The sequence below is a fragment of the Sinohyriopsis cumingii genome, chromosome 7, assembly GCF_028554795.1.
Source record: "Sinohyriopsis cumingii isolate HCF-2022 chromosome 7, ASM2855479v2, whole genome shotgun sequence".
NCBI classification, from domain to species: Eukaryota; Metazoa; Mollusca; class Bivalvia; order Unionida; family Unionidae; genus Sinohyriopsis; species Sinohyriopsis cumingii.
The window spans coordinates 106,391,481-106,412,571 of NC_142967.1; the positions used below are offsets into that span (position 1 = coordinate 106,391,481).

Sequence of the window (21,091 nt, forward strand, 5' to 3'; positions counted from 1 at the left end):
ATACTGAAAATAGGGCTCAGCAATTTTTTGTTCCACTTGTCCAATAGAAATGACTCATTTGTTCTGCATAAGTTATGACTCATCCATTGATTTATGTAACAGAGACTATACAGATGCCTGCTTGTTTACAGTTAAGATTCAAAAGACTTATTTTTTATGAAAAAACTGTACTAATTTACAGAAACTTTACACCCATTTTCTGAAGCTAGTAATAACACTCAAGCATTTTATAGTTTTATAGTTTTAAAAAACCCAGTAAATCATGATATTTACCATTAAGAAGGGCACATTACACACCAACCCCATGTTATATAGCCCTCCATGTAAGCATTAGTAGGACATTGTTGACTGTAGCAATTACTGACCAATGGGCCTCAATGACCTGGACCTTTGGTCAATGTCAATGTGCAGTTTTGAAGTAAGGTTACTGTGCAGAAACCATTATTTTCTTCTTAGACTTAAAATGATTGGTACTTTTGATCTCTAGATCCCAGAGTCTTTAGAATTCTTTATTACCTTAAGTACAAACCATCCACAATGTTGGGTTGAGGAACTTACTATAGAACAAAAGTTATTTCACAAAACCCATTTTTCTTTGAGTCACAATGATGTTGTAAGGACATAATCATCCGTCTTTTATATAATGTAGCTAGCCTAAATCTGTAACATTGTGTCAACGCAGAATGTGCCAAAACAGCTGGGGTTTTTTTTGCAGTCCATGAAACATGTTTTAGTTCATTCATAAACAAATTTTAAAAAAACACAACGTAAAAAGCATCTTACGTAAGTGTATATGATTTGTTTACAAATCAAAAGTGCTGGTGTCTGCGTCATTGTTTGTTTACAATAGAAAGTAGTTCCTTTATTCACATGAGTGTTATATGTGTATCATCGTGCGCGTTCAGTATCGGGGAATATTGAATGATTCTGACAATGTAAAGTTAACGGGAGGAAAAAATGAGCATATAATAAATCTGTATATTGAAGATTATTGGCAAGTTTGTGAACAGCAGTAATATTTCTTTAAGTCAGATAAAACTCCTATATACAAAACACAAAGCATGATTATATCAGTTGTCAAAATAGTGTTCAAGTGTGATGAATTTTTTAATGTTGTTCAAGTTCCCCAAGGGAGTTAGCATAAGGCAAATTGACAAGGTCTGTACTTCAGCCACCAAAATAAAGTCAGGATGTTGTTTATCCTGTCCACTGTAACAAAAACGTGCCCACGATTGGTGAGGAATTTCAACCACAAAGAAATTAAATCATGATAACGGATTAGGTCCAATTTCTCTAGGCTTGGAATAGATTCTAGCTGGGACACAGTACACTAACATCAGGTCAAATCTTGCTGGAGTAACTCTATGAGGCAAGTATGTATCAACCATTCATTGAACTAATGGATGATGGAGATCACCAGGTTGGCAACAGTTATTCTCATCATCCTGGTTGAAGATTCAAGAGTGGAGGCTTTGCTTAACAGCTGAGCATGAAATTGTAAAACCTCTTGATCTGGCAAAACTGGAGGTATTATCTGTGAGCAGGAAAAATTAAGATATGAAGGTATGCATCTTGAAGATCAATTGAGTCTTGTGACATACCTTTCTTAGGTGGTAGTCTCCATCTTAAATGGTTCATACTGAACAAATGTGTTATTAGGCAGGAAGATCGATGATAAGCCAAAACTTTCCAAGAGTTTTGGAGACCAAGCAAATATGGGAGTAGAAAGCTGAAGACTGGTCATTTTCCAACCCATCTACTGTGTCATTTTCTAGAATGGTGTACAGACCTTTTGCGTTATTGATCAGTTTGATGGGGAAAAAATGGAGGTCCTTGAAAAATGAGGATGTTCATAGAAATGAAACTGGTAGCCTTTAGTATAGAAAAAAAAAACAAAGGGAAGGTGGTCACATTTGCAGACATCCTCCCTTAGTCCTTTTGGCTGTCTGGTCTAGCAAAGAACAGGTGAGAGGGAAATCTGAACTTGAGTTGTTGCATCCTCTCAAAAACTTGGAAGAAGGCCCCAAATGGAAGTCAGGATGATCCCCTAAGAAGGTTCTTACTTTAGTCTAGTAAGACTTTAGACACCAGTAGCCCTCCTTAAATATAGAGGGAAAAAAACTAACATAAAGAATGCAGACTGGTCTGCATGCTTTCTCTCTTGGCCCTTCTGGCCATCTGATCTAGATAAGGTCAAGTGAGAGGGAGGCTTGAACTTTGTGTTGTTTCCAGAACTGCTTAGGCTGAATCCCTTAAAAAAACTTTAAAGGCCCCAAGTGTCAGTCAAGATGAGCACATATTGTGGCCAGTTTATATTGGCCATGAATGGCTATGAGGGATTAGTCTCAGGTCCTTAGATGCCATGGAGTGACTGAAACTGCTGAAGAGCATTATACCTCCAAAGCAGCACCCCTAATAAGGTTCCTACTTTAGTGTTGTAAGATCTTTGACACAAGTAGCCCTCCTTAAATAGAGAACAAAAACCCTCACATCTGGATGGCTGACTAGTATGTAGACTAGTCTTGGCTCTTCTGGCTACCCAGTCTTGCTATGGACAGGTGAGAGGAAGGCTTGAACTGGAGTTGCTTTCAGTAATGCTAAGGCTGCATCCCTTAACAATCTTAAAAGGTCCCAAGTGGTAGACAGGATGAGCACACATTGTGGCCAGTTTAGACAGACCAGGAGTGGCTGCAAGGGATTGGTCTCAAGTCCTGAAATGCCATGGAGTGCATGAGACTGCTGAAAAGCATTTATGCCTCCAAAGGATCAACCCGTAAGAAGGTTCCTATGGTGGTCCATTAAGACCTCTAACATATTCACTTGGAAGAGGTAGATTATCTCAGCTGAAAGTGCCATGGACAATAACAAGGACAAGGCATGCCTCAAGGTTTGGGTCACCACCTCCACTAAGAACTGCAGCATGGCAAAGGGCAAAGATTCCTCCTTCAATCATCAAACCAAAATCAGCATGTAAGGTTAGGGTGACAAGTATACATGCATTAAGCTACAGTGCCTTTAGTGTCTTGAGTAGAAGGCGAGTCCAAGTTCCCAATGAAATCCCCACTTGTGGATGCTCCAGTTTGTTAGGTGTGTGAGTGTAACTTAAGAGGTCATGCAAGAGATAGAACTCTGTAGCACAGCATTGTTTACTGCCTTACCAAAACACCAGATTTTATATTCTTCAACTGCTTGAACTGACAAATGGGAGAGGCAGGTGACCCAAAGGGTGGAGAAGGGATCGTCTCAGTCTGTTCCTCATTAAATTCATTTTAGTACACCAACAGTGACAGGGTGTTCCTGTCTTGCTCCCAATCCTGAGTGAAGTCAGGGCTTTCCAAACCAATGTCTCCCTATTGTCCATCAACTCCTCACAGAGAGTGATGGAACTGCCCCTACTAGCAGATTTTTAGGAGGATGGAAATGTGTATTATCCCTCTTTGATCATCAGAGGGGAGAGGACCGAAAACATGAAGGAGGGTTTAGATGCAGATCTGATCACATCACTAGTCAGACTAGTCAGACAAGTATATGCTGACTCCTTTTCCCCAACGAGATTGATCAGTAAAATTAAGATGGGGTGATATCAACCCAATCCTTGCTCCCATGTTGACAATATATAGCTGCAAACTGTGGAAAATAAAAAAAGGAGTGCCAATCCACCCACTCTTGCATGTAAAAAAAAGTTTTTAAAAAATCAAATGAATAAACTCCGTGTATTTATTTATTTTCAGAAAACTCATTGAAAGCATTGTAACAAGAAATGGATCATTTTTACATGCTATATATATAGGGTATTTCAATATTTTAAAATTAAAAACAATAAAAGTTTTAAAAACCCTGAGAATAAATATGATATTACCTTAAGTTAGAAGTTCCTTGATTCTTAATTTTTATCATAAAATCACTGGTTTTCAGGATAAATTGTCAATAGATATGTAAATATTTAAAGCTTCTAAATGCTAATTCCAAATATTTATAGAAATATACGCACATTTAAAGTTGCACATATTTCAGATATAACATATTCTTTCTGCTCCCACCTGTCCTTTCAATGACAGGTAAGCTGCAAACTTTGCCTTCTTTGGGAAGCTTGCTGTGATTATTTGTCTATAACAATGCCTCTTGTGGGACTTTGCTACTAGAACTAAATCCATTGTTTTGCTTTTGCATTTATCAATAGACAGGTAGAAGCATGATTGACAATGTCACCTCTACCACTTGATTAATTTCCAAGACTTGTCAGCAAATCTTGGAAAATGCAAAATAATGACCATTTTAAGAAGATGCTATGAAGGAAAATTCTTTAATGTATTTCACTGCTGATAATTTGACTTTGATGCCATTTTCAATGACTGACTTAAGTGCATCTGCACTGACTGGTGCTTTAATGTTTTCCAGTAAATCTTTCTGAAACCCAAAAACAGGTAACATTGTGGTACAAAAATGGGAAATCAGCATAAAGATTGAGGAAACCTGGGAAATCAAATTTTGACTGTAGAAGTTGAAATTGTCAGATTCAGGATCAGAAATTGGAGTAAATTTGCTAAAAGTGGAACAGTTGGCAGCTATGACTGATGGGACTCAACTGACCAGTGACCAGTTTTCAATACCAGTGGTGCTTCTCCCTAAACGTAGGGTATGACTCATACCCAACCTGAGATTTTCTTCCCTTGGGAGGGACCCTGGATTGAACCCTCTCTGGCATTAATTGCCTTGGTATTACTATCAGGGATCCTTGGGCCTTATTATTTTTCTCTAACCATCAAGGAGTACTCTTTTCTAATAAAGAGAAAGACCCAAAACCCTCCTACAGTCAAGAAGTACTCTTCTCTAACAAAGACAAAAATCCCATACCCTCCTACGACTGATTAGTCTTCCTCTGAGGCATGAAGGACTCCAGACATGAATCCAATACTCCCCTGGGATCATGAAATCTTCTTCCAAGTCCTCATGGATTCTGAGAATGATCCCATCTCACCCTGGGATTAAAGAGTAATCTTCCCAGTTCTGCAGGACTCAGAACATTCCTGCTCTATAGGGGCAATACTTTTCTCTGACAGAGAGATAGATCCCAATCTCCTGAGAATCATGCTGACAAATGGGAAGAAAAGATCTTTCTTTCTTCCTTTATAAATATGTTGACTCATGACAAGGTCCCCAACCTCATCAGACCAAAGACATCTTAATGGACAACTGTGCATATAAAGTACATGGTAAGCAGGTGGGGTGAGCATCCCACCGGGCCATTTTATGCTCACACTTTCCCACACTTTGCATCATTTCACACTGAAATGAAAAATATTTTAACAATATCTGAAATACAACTTCTGACTTAAAATGGAGAGAAATTTCTTATCCAATTAAATCCCAGATAAGATGAAAGATATAATTTAACTGGAGAACTGCTAATATTATTAGTACTACTGTTATCAAAACGTAAACATCATAAAAAAGTTTCTTTTTCAAATTAAGGAGTTTTATATAAAATAATAATTATGTTGTTGTGTGGCATTGTTTTATACTTTGACAGTTTTCACTCAAAGCAATGCCGTCAAAGTTTGAATTTAAGTCTTGAATTAGGGGGAGGAAGAGATCTTTCTGTCATAAACATCTGGATAGAAGATTGTATGTATGATTTTAGGTGCTGATCTTTATGAACTAACAAATGATTGATCAATCGATAGATAGATAAAACTCATTCTCCTGTAGAAAGGAATTTAATGTATCTTAAGTATTTGGGTTTTTTAAGGAACTCATCATATATTACACTAATACTAGTGGTCATTCTAACCTTTCAGTCACTCACTCAGTATTAGCATTACTGTCAGTATCAGCACTTTAAATCAGGAAATTTAATAAAACTAAATGCCTATATTTCCTATTGTTTTATGCCATGTTAGGCTAATGCAAACTTTAATTTTTCAACAGGCAATTGTAAGAAAGCCATATAGATACCCTGTATGCACTAATGACAAGAGTCATAATTGTTACTGGACTAAAAATATGTGTACCATCTGACAGACCCGCATGGTTTAATTTGCCATTCTGGCCCTGATCTAACTTGCATTATTTGGATCCATATTTATTTCTATTTAGGTATTTTTTAAAATATACTCACAACTTAAATAAAGCTTTTACATAAGCCTCACCACCAGTCAATTCAAAGGCTTCTGCCAGTTTTCCTCCATTTAAGTCACACCCAACACTGCAGACAAGGGCATCCACACTGGAGACCTTTGCAATAGAACCACTGTATATCCTCACTATTAAACTATTGTCTACTTTGAAAATGGTCTGTTGGACTCCAAATGGCATGGGCTCTTTGCCAATGTAAAGAACTTCACAAGGCACGTGACTAGCACCACCACGAGGCAAACCAGGATGACCTATAATAGCAGATTAAATAAAACAATGTAGGAATATTTAAGCTAAATGTCTAGATGAAATGTGTAGATGTATACAAATGTCATGGAACTATTTGTCTCCCAATGCGCAATGAACTATGCATAGATGAAATGTGTAGATGTATACAAATGTCATGGAACAATTTGTCTCCCAATGCACAATGAAATTATGAATAGATGAAATGTGTAGATGTATACAAATGTCATGGAACAATTTGTCTCCCATTGCACAATGAAACTATGAATAGATGAAATGTGTAGATGTATACAAATGTCATGGAACAATTTGTCTCCCAATGCACAATGAACTATGCATAGATGAAATGTGTAGATGTATACAAATGTCATGGAACAATTTGTCTCCCAATGCACAATGAAATTATGAATAGATGAAATGTGTAGATGTATACAAATGTCATGGAACAATTTGTCTCCCATTGCACAATGAAACTATGCCTAGATGAAATGTGTAGATGTATACAAATGTCATGGAACTATTTGTCTCCCATTGCACAATGAAACTATGCCTAGATGAAATGTGTAGATGTATACAAATGTCATGAAACATTGCACAATGAAACTATGCCTAGATGAAATGTGTAGATGTATCCAAAATGTCATGGAACAATTTGTCTCCCATTGCACAATGAAACTATGCCTACATAAATGTGTAGATGTATACAAATGTCATGGAACAATTTGTCTCCCAATGCACATTGAAACTATGTCTAGATGAAATGTGTAGATGTATACAAATGTCATGGAACAATTTGTCTCCCAATGCACACTGAAACTATGCCTAGATGAAGTGTGTAGATGTATACAAATGTCATGGAACAATCTGTCTCCCATTGCACAATGAAACTATGCATGATGAAGTGTGTAGATGTATACAAATGTCATGGAACAATTTGTCTCCCACTGCACAATGAAACTATGCCTAGATGAAGTGTTAGATGTATACAAATGTCATGGAACTATTTGTCTCCCAATGCACAATGAAACTATGCCTAGATGAAGTGCGTAGATGTATACAAATGTCATGGAACAATTTGTCTACCACTGCACAATGAAACTATGCCTAGATGAAGTGTTAGATGTATACAAATGTCATGGAACAATTTGTCTCCCATTGCACAATGAAACTATGCCTAGATGAAGTGTGTAGATGTATACAAATGTCATGGAACTATCTATCTCCCATTGCACAATGAAACTATGCCTAGATGAAATGCATAGATGTATACAAATATCATGGAACTATTTGTCTCCCAATGCACAATGAAACTATGCCTAGATGAAATGTGTAGATGTATCCAAATGTCATGGAACAATTTGTCTCCCAATGCACAATGAAAACTATGCCTAGATCAAATGTGTAGATGTATACAAATGTCATGGAACTATTTGTCTCCCAATACACAATGAAACTATGCCTAGATCAAATGTGTAGATGTATCCAAATGTCATGGAACTATTTGTCTCCCAATGCACAATGAAAATATGCCTAGATGAAGTGTGTAGATATATACAAATGTCATGGAACAATTTGTCTCCCAATGCACAATGAAAACTATGCCTAGATGAAGTGTGTAGATGTATACAAATGTCATGGAACAAATTGTCTCCCATTGCACAATGAAACTATGCCTAGATGAAATGTGTAGATGTATCCAAATGTCATGGAACAATTTGTCTCCCAATGCACAATGAAACTATGCCTAGATGAAATGTGTAGATGTATCCAAATGTCATGGAACTATTTGTCTCCCAATGCACAATGAAAACTATGCCTAGATCAAATGTGTAGATGTATCCAAATGTCATGGAACAATCTGTCTCCCAATGCACAATGAAAACTATGCCTAGATGAAATGTGTAGATGTATCCAAATGTCATGGAACAATCTGTCTCCCAATGCACAATGAAAACTATGCCTAGATCAAATGTGTAGATGTATCCAAATGTCATGGAACTATTTGTCTCCCAATGCACAATGAAACTATGCCTAGATGAAGTGTGTAGATATATACAAATGTCATGGAACAATTTGTCTCCCAATGCACAATGAAAACTATGCCTAGATGAAGTGTGTAGATGTATACAAATGTCATGGAACAAATTGTCTCCCATTGCACAATGAAACTATGCCTAGATGAAATGTGTAGATGTATCCAAATGTCATGGAACAATTTGTCTCCCAATGCACAATGAAACTATGCCTAGATCAAATGTGTAGATATATACAAATGTCATGGAACTATTTGTCTCCCAATGCACAATGAAAACTTCATTCTTTCATAAGGCAAACAAGAAGGATACTGTACAACAAAATGCCTTGGTCCAACCTGCAGAAACCAGGACAAATGCACTGTCCTTCATTATTTTTCAGGATGTGGCCTGAACTAGTGGGACATCAGTGTTAAGCAGGAGGAGAATTTACATCATTAAAATTAGTTTCACTACCCTAAACCTATATTTTAATATCATTAAAGCAAAACCTGAAGCTACTGTGTAGCTGAATTTGTCAGTTTGGTGGGAGGCTGATGACCCCTCAAATGAACTGCAGAATAGAAGAATCATGCTGGATCCTATTGAGCTACAACAATTGGACCCTTGGAAAATATGCCTTCACTTTGGTGGCCAACAAGCACAGATATAGGTGGAAGAAGGAAGAGTGAGATTGACAGATATAAAGTTTTCATCACATGCTCCGGAGAAGATGAGTTAGACTGGCCTATGATGTTGCAATGGCTTGAAACTCATGAGCTTTAACTTCATCAATGAAAGGTCCCTCCTAGTAAGGGACTGAGGAGTTCTCCAGGTACTTATTGCAATCCACTTCAAATCTTGTGAAATATCAGCTGAACCCTTAAGCTGGAACAAAAGATAATGATGTTTCTTACCCAATTTCTTCTCCCTTTTCAAACTGCCAAATAAAAGCATACAACTCTGACTGAGCATAAAAGTCTAACTGGATCAAGTAGGGGTGAAACGATACACCGGTGCCACTAATCGATGATTCACAATACGCAGCCTGTGATACAATATATATCGATACATGTATGAACTTGATAGTCTTTCCATCTTTCAAAGGTAGGTGGTGCCCTTTCATGTATGTTGACATTCTTGGTTGTATTTCCAGTATGCAGACTACAGACAGACATATAGTTATCATATATTTATATGCAATTCTCATTCATAAAAGATATCAACAGTACTTTAGAACAGACTACCTATTGGTTGCAGTGAGTTTTATCCAACATTTTAGGCCATTTAATGGTGGATCCATTTAACTCCCTTTGTTTTGTACAACACAAATGATTTGAAAACATTTTACCAATTTCGCGTCTAAGGTACACTTGGAAGACATTACGATGTTATCTTCAAAACAGAAGAAATAATGCAATTTCCTCATGCAAAGAAAATCTCATCTAGAACAAATCTGGGCATTGGGAACAAGGTTGAATACCAACAAAATCTATCACATTTTATTCCTCAGATGGAAAAGCTGCTACAGCCACAGGTACTTGTATTTGTTAGTGAAGTAGGAAAACTATTGACTACACCCAGTCTTATATCCATTTTTCTTGTAACTTACACAAGGTACTAAACTTGGGCAATTTGAAATCTGCCCCTTCGCTCATTGTTTGCTAATTTCATTTATTCCATCAGCACCTTCATTCACTGGTTAAATATCTCTGCATAAAAAAAGAAAAATTTCAAATTTGTTTCCCATGAACAATTTAGGGAGAGATGATGACAGGATTTTATCTTAAGGGATACCTCTCTCTTTATCAAAGAAAAAAGGAGGGGAGGAAGAAATGGTCATAGGTCAATATTTATCTAAATTTCAGTATATGCCTCTCTTTCTTCCTGCTCCACTTTCTTAGAGCTCTAATGAAATCAACATTTTTGACAGATGTCACCTCTACTTGCATAAGCATTAATCTGTTGATTAATTCTGAGCATACTATGCTTCTTTTCTTGTATCAATTGTTACGAGTCTATGCTCTTATAATAAGTAACAGAAAAGAATGAAGACAACAAGCTTTGTAAAATTTAACAAATAATTTATTTCCCTAGACTATTAAGTTAAAAAAAATAAGAAAAAAGAACTTACAGTATTGAGAATTAAATCCAAATTGTAATCAAAGAATTAAAACACAAGTCCTGTCAATGAAAAGTTCTAAGTGAATCTCAGTTCAAATCCCAATGAAAATCCAAATTGGAAGGCGATGACATCTGTCATAGCCAGTGCTGTACTGTTGTGTCAACAGTCTCTTGTTGAATCACAGAAAATATTATTCCATTTTTTGAATTTCGTATAAATTCCAGTAAATGTCTTTGTCCAAAAATTATCACAGCACTTTTGTATTTCGAGGTAAAACAGTCACTTGAATTCAATAATTTGAAGAAAAATAAAATTCAGCCTAAACTTAACATATCAGATGTTAAAGCACGACTGACAAAACATCAGTAATAAGTCTAACTAAATGCAAAACAGATTCTCTGATGAGGGACAAAAGTTCATCTTTCTGGAAAAAATAGAAATTTGTTTACCAATTGACACATGCTTGATGTCATGTAGTCCAGGTAGTCCAGGTATGACCTTGACTCAACTTAATGATTCTTACTCTGAGAAAGATAATAAAAAATAAATTAAAAAATGTTGCTTACCAAAGCTGTCACTGATTTTAGAGCAAGGTCAGCAACTAGATACAGTGTTTCTAGTATTTAGTTGTTTACATAAAAAAATATTTAAAAAATTAACAAATATCAATTCTGGACAATGTAAACAATAAAGACAGGCACAGTTATTAGTGGAAATTAAGGAATTTGAAAAAGATCAAAAATGTAGGAAATTCTCTAGACTGAAGCCACAAAAAAGGAAGAGCTGATGCAATACTCTTGAAAAAATGTAAGGAGTTATGACGTTCTTGAGTAAATGGGTTGATGAAAGAGAAATGGTTACAAAACATTTCTGCATCTTTGAGAAAAGAAATTATGTCAGTCAAATGACGCAAATGTTAATAAGGGATGACTGGTCTTAACTCAGAAGGGAATTTTACAAGAAGCTATGAAACATTTTGAACATTTGTATCAGATTCCATCAATTTAAATCGACTTTTTAACAATATTAATTTGGATGTTCAAAAACCAGATAGCTTGCAGAAAACTATCTTTAGAAGTCCCATATCTTGTGAGAAAGCATTAAGATGTTTGAAACTGGTGACAGGCTATAAAAGTCCATGTTCAGATGGTTATGCTACTGAGTTTTTGAAGGTTTTTTATGTGGGAACAATTTATGTTCTTTCCTTGCCAGATCCATAAACTATGGTTACAGTAAAGTGGAACTTTCATCAACACATAAAGTGGGAATAATTATTTGCATACTGAAATGCAACAAATCAAACCAGTATCTTAGGAACTGGAGACCAGTAACATCACTGAATGTTTCATATAAAATAGCCTCTGTTGTAGAGCAAATACAGTGAAAAGCAACTTATCCCACCTTATAAATGAGGACCAGACTGGATGTATTAAAGGTACATGTAGATATATTGGGGAAAACATTAGATCCTTGCATGATTTAATGTTTTACATGGAGAGACAAAATTCCAGGTTTATTAAAATTACTCAGGATTGAGAAGACCTTTAATTCAGTTGTTAGGTCCAAATTTAAGAACATTTTATCTTTTAAATATATTGTGGAGATTCTATATAAATTGGATATCAACATTTTATAAAAATATACTTACAGAATATATAAAATCAATAGCTAAATTACTTCTTGTTGTTACATGTACAAAGAAGCAGAAAAAAGGAGACAACTTATCTCCGTATCTATTTATCTTTTGTTCAAAGACAATGGCTCATTTGATTATAAATTAATAATAAATAACATCTGATCTTTCAATATGCAGATGATACTTTTTTTAACCTGGTGGAAATAGTAAGCTGTTGATCTCTTATTTTACTATTCTAAATTTTCTGGACTTAGACTCTGTAAAGATAAAACCACTGTTATCTGGTTTATAAGTAATGTTGGAAGTGAGGATAAATTTTGTCCGAGTTATCATATAAAATTGGGGAGACAATGAATTTACATTACCAGATTACTTGGTTCAAGTTCTCAAGTAAGCTTGAATAAAATGATCAAAATAAATTATGAAAATAAAATTACAGAAATAAAGAAACATTAATCCAGTGGTAGAATCACAGTTGTAAAAAGTTTACCATTATTTAATTTTGATATGGCTTACCAATTTAGGGTGGGTAGTGAACATGCATATTACACAGTTAACTCAGGTCCACTTAAATGTCAACAAGGGAAATAACTGTTTTTATTTTACTGTCCAAATTCTTCTTAAGCAAACATCAAAGGCTGGTAACAAGTAATAACTGTGATGTCATTCCCACTGTAACCAGTTTAGAACTACCCCCTCTCCCTCTGGTTGAACTGCATTGACTGGTTGGTAGTTTCATATGAGTTTGGTATGTGATGGGTAACAATTAGGAAAGCTTGGTATTTTCTTCAAAGCAGCATTTCCTAGTTAAATATGGTCTCACAAACACTGAAAGTGTGATACAGTAGTCTGTCAACCATCTAATTCAGTGTACAGTATTTCAGTGAACGCTTAACAAAAATCCATATTAATTTTTTAACAAAGATAATAAGTCAAATATAATCCTTGATTGAATTCAGTCACAATGCATACTTATTATTATTATTATTATTATTATTAATTCTGAGTTTTGAAATTTGCAATATTAAAAACGTTCAGAATAATTCTTGTTGTTGTGGGATGAATGCCATTTTTCAGCTCACAGTAGGTTATATATGGCATCAGTATAACTGGTGGAGGAAGAACCTGGAACCATATATATGTATATTACTATTGCTTCTGAGCTTTGAAATTTGCAATATTAAAAACTTTCAGAATAATTCTTGTTATTGTGGGTTTAATGCCATGGCAGCCAGTATAACTGGTGGAGGAAGAACCTGGATAAAAAGTCAGGAAGAACCATCAACTCATGGGAAGCTAATGGCAAGTTATCTCACATACCCACATAGGCCAAGCCCAAGACTCAAATCCATATGGACAGAAGTGAGATGGCAGTGATTGGTAAAGGCAAGTGCTTTGAACCACTGCCCCAAATGATTCTTGTAAGTATCTGCCAAAATCAAGATGGCAGTAAAAAAAAGGATCAACAGGTTCAATAAAGTTATGCAAAATATGAGAAAAAGAATACTTAACACAGCGTAAGTGATGTAATATATTACTTTTTACTTTCTTTATACTAATGTGTAACTTTTTAGCAAGCAATAGGCTAATTAGATTGTACTAATGATACCAGTAACCAGTCAGCATTACCAGTAATGACTATGATAGTGTACATGTCCAACCTGGAAATTTTGAATATTTTTTTTTCTTGAGAAAGGAGACAGTAGTCTTCAAAACATTGATGGGGATTTAGGAAATATTATTCATACTAAAATAATTGTTCTCCCTATTGGGAAGTTCACATGCATGTAATAACATCTCTTGTGCATACAATTTATCTAAGTTATTTATAACAATGTTCAACCATACACATACAAATAAATCATATGGCCACTTGAAAAAGATAAAAACTGAATAACTGACTGCAAAAATAGATCATATGAAGTAATTGAAATCATAACCATTCACAAATATATTATATTTTATCTCTGATGTCAATGAAATAAATATGCACCAGACTTTTCTTCTATTATTGCTTCCATCCCAAAATCCCAACCCCAGTAAACACATGTTACGATTCACCCATGATTATAATTCAAGTTTAAAAGTTTTATATTAAATAATGTGGGACTCCCATGATGTGATGCATGCATGCATTCACTAATGTACCTTTAGATTTAAGAGCAGTATTTCTTCAATACCCCTTTGTTCCATACAAAGTATACACTTATCTAATGATGTGAAGAAAAATTAAAACCAACGATCCATGGATCATTGCAATATGTCTCCATGATATTAGAAGATTACATGTACTTACCGTTTTCTTCTCTATCTGAGTAAGAAGGAGTTCTTTCTAATGGTCGTGCCTTTGTCCCACCATGCGCAGGTGCATGCTCCAATGCATTCTTGAAATCCAACAAGTCTGGAGATTTCATCCAACTTTCATGTGCATCCCTTATTGCCTTAAGAATGTCATCCTTGATGTCTACAAAGTGAATTTCAGTGACATTGTTTGGTTTTACATTTCTGCTATAATCCATGACAGCCTTTATATACATCTGTGCACATAAATCTTTGGGTACTTTGAATATACCTGCAAGGTAAAAAGATAAACAAGAATACTGGAGATGCAGTTACTCTAACAGAATGCACATTAAGATGGTTTAAAAAACACACTTGATCATAAGGGAACAATTGTTTCATAACAAAATAAAATAAACTGCCAATTAAAGTAATTTTTTGTCTTGATGATTCTGTCACTATTCAGATGATGCACCATGTTTGTTTATTTATCAGTTTTGATGTCAACTTATCCATGATTACAATCTGCAATTAAAGCTAAAGGGTTAATAAATGGATATTTAGCTGTGCATACTCAAGTATATTCATTTAATAATGGATATTTAGCTGTGCATACTCAAGAATATTCATTTAATAATGGATATTTAGCTGTGCATACTCAAGTATATTCATTTAATAATGGATATTTAGCTGTGCATACTCAAGAATATTCATTTAATAATGGATATTTAGCTGTGCATACTCAAGTATATTCATTTAATAATGGATATTTAGCTGTGCATACTCAAGAATATTCATTTAATAATGGATATTTAGCTGTGCATACTCAAGTATATTCATTTAATAATGGATATTTAGCTGTGCATACTCAAGTATATTCATTTAATAATGGATATTTAGCTGTGCATACCCAAGTATATTCATTTAATAATGGGTATTTAGTTGTACATGTCCTGGTACTGTTATTTATATATATATTTTGTTAACTCCTGGTACATGATTTTGTAAATGTTTGTAACTATTATTCATGACTGTAAATTGTATGATTATCCACAGCTGGACTTCATGTGTACATGGATGTAAAGTTGCATAGAATATATAAAGAGATGCTTACATATGCATGGACAGTTACTAATAATAAAATTATTTATCAATATGTTTACAAGATTTTGGCCCCTTTTCTCGCTGGACAGATCAGTCAGGTGGCATCTTAGAAGAATTTAGTAAAACTCCCATTGGCTGGCTTGAATCATGTGAATTCTTCCACAATATTGGAAATTTGCAATTTGTCACCTAGGTAGTATTAACAACAGTTCTTATTTTTTTTCATTTTTACAGTATTTTTCCAGGGAAATAAATACTTTGTTACATTTTTCAGAGCTTGTTGTTTTCACTCTTTCTTGTGTTGCTGTTTATTCGAGCCTAAACACGTAACACAGTACATATATTTAACTCTAGCTTATTACAGTAATGATAAACAACTCTTTAAAGTTTTATGACATTGGTGAAAATATGCTCAAATTTATCTAAATAAGAAACCCATCTGTAATCAGCATAGACTGATTTCTGTTGTCCCATTATGTCAGATCTGGATCTAAGCTTTCTGTGTTTCTAAAATTATAACACACATAGTCCACATCCTGATGACAATCTGGTACTCTGAGAGTATCATAGGTATGGTACTCTGAGAGTATCATAGGTATGGTACTCTGAGAGTATCACAGGTATGTAGATCATGCTTTGTGCTATTTGAAGTCAATCTTGCATGATCAAAGATTAATATGGCAAGCTAATTCTGAGTTTTAGTTATTTAAAATTTATCCTGGGTAAAGTTATATACTAAGGAAAATTATCGAGTTTTGAGTCTGGGTTTAAATTTTAATTATGCTCAGGGAATTTTATAAAGGATTCAGAATAAGTTTATTTCTATTGAAGACAAGTTATGAGTGTATTAATTAAATTTAGTTTTGATTACTTTTATGAAGTTCTATCAATTGTATGGTGTTACTATCTTAAATACTCTAACTGATTTTCAATTCAAAGATTTTAGTACATATACCATAAAAAGAAAGGTGGTTCTGATATAAAAATGTTGTAACACTTTAGAGATGAATGGTAATTTCCATATTAGATACAATAAACCATCTCAGACTTCTCACTTTTACCTTTTTCCAAAGTGATATTATACAGGTTTACTACTTTCTAAATCATCATACTTTTGACATCTCTGGGTCATTATTTATCAGCCTTTTGATACAGGAGATACACATAAGAAATGATTGCTTTTAAAAATGTGTCTAGTCTAGTTACCTGCACTAATTGGTGGCAAAGCAATTTTCTGTAAAGAATGTGTATGGGCTGTCCTTAGAACATTGATAACAGTCTCATGCAGGGCCATAGCACATTGTTTCTTGTCTTGATAATAATCCCAGCATGGTCCAACAGCATGGATAATGGCCTTCAGATGCTTTAAGTTTCCAGGTTTTGACACAAAGTTTTGACCAACTGGGACCCTGCCATGTTTGGTGAGATGTTCTAAACACTGTTTTGTCACTGAATATCCATCAGCTTTACATATTGCATATGCAACACCACTGTCATGGCGTAAATCTTCATTGGCAGCATTCACTATGGCATCTATGCTAGTAACATCTAATATGGATGCCTTGTACACATAAACTTGAATATTCTTTGCCTTGAAACTGTACTGGAATATAGAGTGCTGAAAATGAAATAAAGGAGTGCTGGATGAGCCTGGATTGCCATTGTATTGACTTCTGCCTTCAACCACACATTTATCCAGTAAGCTTGAACTGTCAGTTGATGATGGGGTGGAATATCTAATTTTATCAATAGTCTTTCGCATCTTGCTATAGTTATCATAGTCACAACTTACAATTACTCCTGATTCAACAACTGACTCGTAAACCAGAACATTGTCTTGAAGTCTCTTTTTTGATTCAAGGATCTTCTTTCCAAGGATGCCTTTGAAAACAAATCTTGTTTTTCTGCCTAAAAGAGAGCATATAGGATTTCGAGATTTATCTAACAAGCTCTCAAGACATTCAACTGCAAAGTCCAAGACATCGTAATTGGGACCATTAATAAATACAATACTGTCTGAACTTGAGGTATTCCAATACAGGCCATTATCTTTGATAATTTTTTCAGCAGTCTTCACCTTTCTCTCACTTGTTAGCTTCTTAATTAAAGCTGGAGACACTTCATGCTCAGCTGTATTGAGCAAGCCGGATGCCATCTGAAATGCAACAGAAATGAAAATTGCATTCAACAATGAAATAAACTGTACAATGAAGTCACTCCTGTGGGTAAAAAACAGGGAGTTTACTAAAGCGTAAGTTATAAACTAGACACTTTGTTAAAATTAATCATCTTTATACCAATCAGGTGATCCATGGAGTTAATTCATTCAATAATTTTTGCGGTTCTTTTCAGGAACATCATTTTCATTGAACCAAAAGAACGACTTTTAATCCATTCAATATAACCATTATATAGTCACCATCTAGTGTTTTGTATATATACGTTTACAAATTTTGTTTTCTTTTGTAGAAAATGTGTCACTAAGAGGAAAAAAAAGTGAAGCTTAATTATATCACAGGGGCATGTTACAAAAACAACTGAAAGTATCAGTCCATGGATAGACTGCTGAGGCACAGATGGTCACTAGAAACACTGAAATACACTCAAAACTGACATACACACAGAAGTACACATGTATTTACATGTTTTCAGTATATATATATATATATATAAATATATATATATATATATATATATATATATATATATATATATATGTGTGTGTGTGTGTGTGTGTGTGTGTGTGTGTACACACCAAAATTATGATTTGAAAATTGTTTTACTGATAACAATAAGCAAAATAATATTTAAGTGATTTTTATTTTAATTATTTACTTTTTATCAATTAGCACCATTCAGGTACTCACACCACTTGGTCATACATGTTACTTTATAAGATAGTACATGCAAGAGTGAGATTATAATTGAGAGAAGACAGAATATGTAATCAAATGTTTTGGGAATATATATAAGGGTAGCCACTGTATTGACTTCTGCCCTTAACCTCATTTTTATCCAGTAAGCTTGAACTGTCAGTTGATGATGGTGTGGAATATGTAATTTTATAAATAGTCTTTTGTATCTTGCTATAGTTATCATAGTTACAACTTACAGTTATTTTGACAAGACTTTAGACTCACTAACAAAACAGACATACATTCCTCCTTAAGAATTTTTTCAGATTCAAGGATTTTCTTTCCAAGGGTGCCTTTGAAAACAAATTGTGTTCTTCCACCAAGAAGAGAGCATAAAGGATTTTGAGATTCATCTAACAAGCTCTCAAGACATTCAACTGCAAACTCCAGGACATCGTCATTGAAACCAGAGATAAATACAATATCATCTCATTTTGAAGACCAATGTAGGCCATTGTGTTTCAGAACATTTTCAGCAACCCGCACCTGTTGCTTACTCTTTAACTGCTAAATTAAGGCAAATGGAACATAATACTTTCGTGCTTTCATACTTTGTATTTTCATTCTTTGTGTATCTTACAATTTGCCTTTTAGCCTTAAGCTGTCCAATCAAGTATGACCGACTGACTTCATTACAATCATTGTGATATAAAATAGATTTTTTAAAAATAAGTCATAAAAAATCACACCAAATTTTGCTGCTTTTTTACAATTTTTCACACAAATTCAAATCATAATGCATTCATCATCATGAATATTAAGGTGAAAATATGTGTATTTTGGTTTTAGAGCTCATTTAACCCTAGTACAATGTAAGACACCTCACCTGATATTTATGTTGTGGGGCGTGACATCTTACTGCCTAAAAAATGGCATTGTGTAGCGACTGTTCTGATGTCAAATGACATTGGAACAAGAGGGCAAATTTTCAGGAATATCTCACATACATGACTTCACTAACTCTGATGTCATTTTTCTAATCAAATTATCGCACAAGCAAATGGACATCTTTTCAAGTTCCATTGAACTACATTTCAGTTGGTTGGAATACATTCAAAGCCAGGAATGCCAACATTGTTAAAAGGAACAAAACAAAGCTATCTAAACACTTTCTTCAATATTAATATATTTTTATTTGTTCATTAAAGAAACACCCAACTTAATCCAATTTCAGCATTTCCCACTTCCACCACATTCTAACCAACTGAAATGTATGTTAATGGAACATAAAAATGTGTCCATATGCTAGTGTCAGATTTTGATTCCATCAGGATAACAACAGCAAATTAAGTATATCAATTTGACCTAAAATGTGGAAGAGTGTTGATATGGGCTGCCAAATGTACAAAATATTCCTGAAAATGTGACCTCTCCTTCGGACGTCAGTAGACGTCGAAACAAGATACACAACGCCGTAATTTAGAAAGTAAAATGTCGCACCCAAAAACATAAATATCAAGTGAGGCATCTTATAATGTAGGACTTATACGAAGTTTTCTTCAGGAACGTCTTTTGCAATAAGCCAAGCAAGACTTTTCTTAATCGAATTCAGGCTTTTCAAGGTCCCCTACGGACCCTGTAATCCATTAAATATTACCATTATATTGTCACCACCGGTCATTTGTAAATGATTTTTTTTAATTTAAAAAAAATTTATACAAATTTTCATCAATTTTTGCAGTAATTGTGGTAATGAGAAGAAAGTGAAAGTAGGCCTTAATTATAGTTGTGACATTGAAACTGAAATCAGTATATATATATATATAATCAATATCATGCGTAATATGTGAACTCATCATCAGTGGTGCTTGACTAGTAAGATTTATCATTTATACGTGTGCATATGCAAAGAAATTTGCACCTTTGTTCGTTTAGTCTCGGCTTACTCTTCTCTTGGCAACACCGATCATCTCGTCGAATCGAATGTTTGAACTTCCGTTTAACGGGGTACAGACTAAGTTAAAAACGCCGACTAATCAGCCGACCCTATGTCAATGTAGTCTTAAGGTGCCTTTATGTAATTGTCGTTCTAAAATTTGATACTCATGTAGCTATTTTACAGTTACACTTTGGAACTCTACTTGGTCAAGAAAAGTGGACGTCAGGTCGAGTCATAACCAGACCAGGATAATATTTTTTTTCTTCATCTAATATGCGACACTTTTATTGTGACATCACAGAGCGCGACATTCAATCCTGCTTATACTGAATTACACCTCTTGTTTGGCCTTGCCTAATTATGTCCACGTACTGTAACTGTCGAATGTATTTCCTGGAGCAGTTAAATGAAAGCACGTGTACTTGACTTGTATGACAAGATAAATTTAAATAAGATTTATTTATTGTCAGAATGATTTAAAACAACAATTCAGCATAGGCTCTAATGAGCAGTTTACTGATATGATATAAAAGAAACAAAGACATTAACTTAACATGGTTTGCAAGACATCCCAACACAGCATAATACATATATACAATGGGACGAATCACATAGCACCTAGCTTCGAATATAAACAGGCAGTAATTAAATGTGGACTAAAACAAGACACGTAGGCACACACACACACACACAACAACAACAACAACATCAACAACAAAAGAAACAGTTTATTCTCAGCGATCTTTATTGTTCGTTCAC

General features: G+C 34.5%; 1 protein-coding gene across 1 annotated transcript; it reads right to left on the reverse strand.

Annotated features, from left to right (window-relative positions):
- Window positions 1-6,114: 6,114 nt before the first annotated feature.
- LOC149795889 (uncharacterized) lies at window positions 6,115-20,363 on the reverse strand. The gene is made up of 4 exons (XM_089963879.1): window positions 20,340-20,363; window positions 16,745-17,693; window positions 14,451-14,726; window positions 6,115-6,386 (listed from the first exon to the last, which is right to left on the reverse strand). The coding sequence occupies exons 1-4, from the start codon at window positions 20,361-20,363 to the stop codon at window positions 6,115-6,117; spliced, it is 1,521 nt and encodes a 506-aa protein (XP_089820005.1).
- Between the last annotated feature and the right edge of the window lie 728 nt (window positions 20,364-21,091).

What these genes read in the sequence shown, in the direction of transcription:
- LOC149795889 (XM_089963879.1), bottom strand. Translation starts at nt 20,363, where the DNA reads ATGATCGGTGTTGCCAAGAGAAGA. An exon ending in TCGGTGTTGCCAAGAGAAGA is followed by an intron (nt 17,694 to 20,339) that starts GTAAGCCGAGAC and finishes GTTGCATTTCAG; the next exon opens with ATGGCATCCGGCTTGCTCAA. An exon ending in CTCAGATAGAGAAGAAAACG is followed by an intron (nt 6,387 to 14,450) that starts GTAAGTACATGT and finishes CTGCTATTATAG; the next exon opens with GTCATCCTGGTTTGCCTCGT.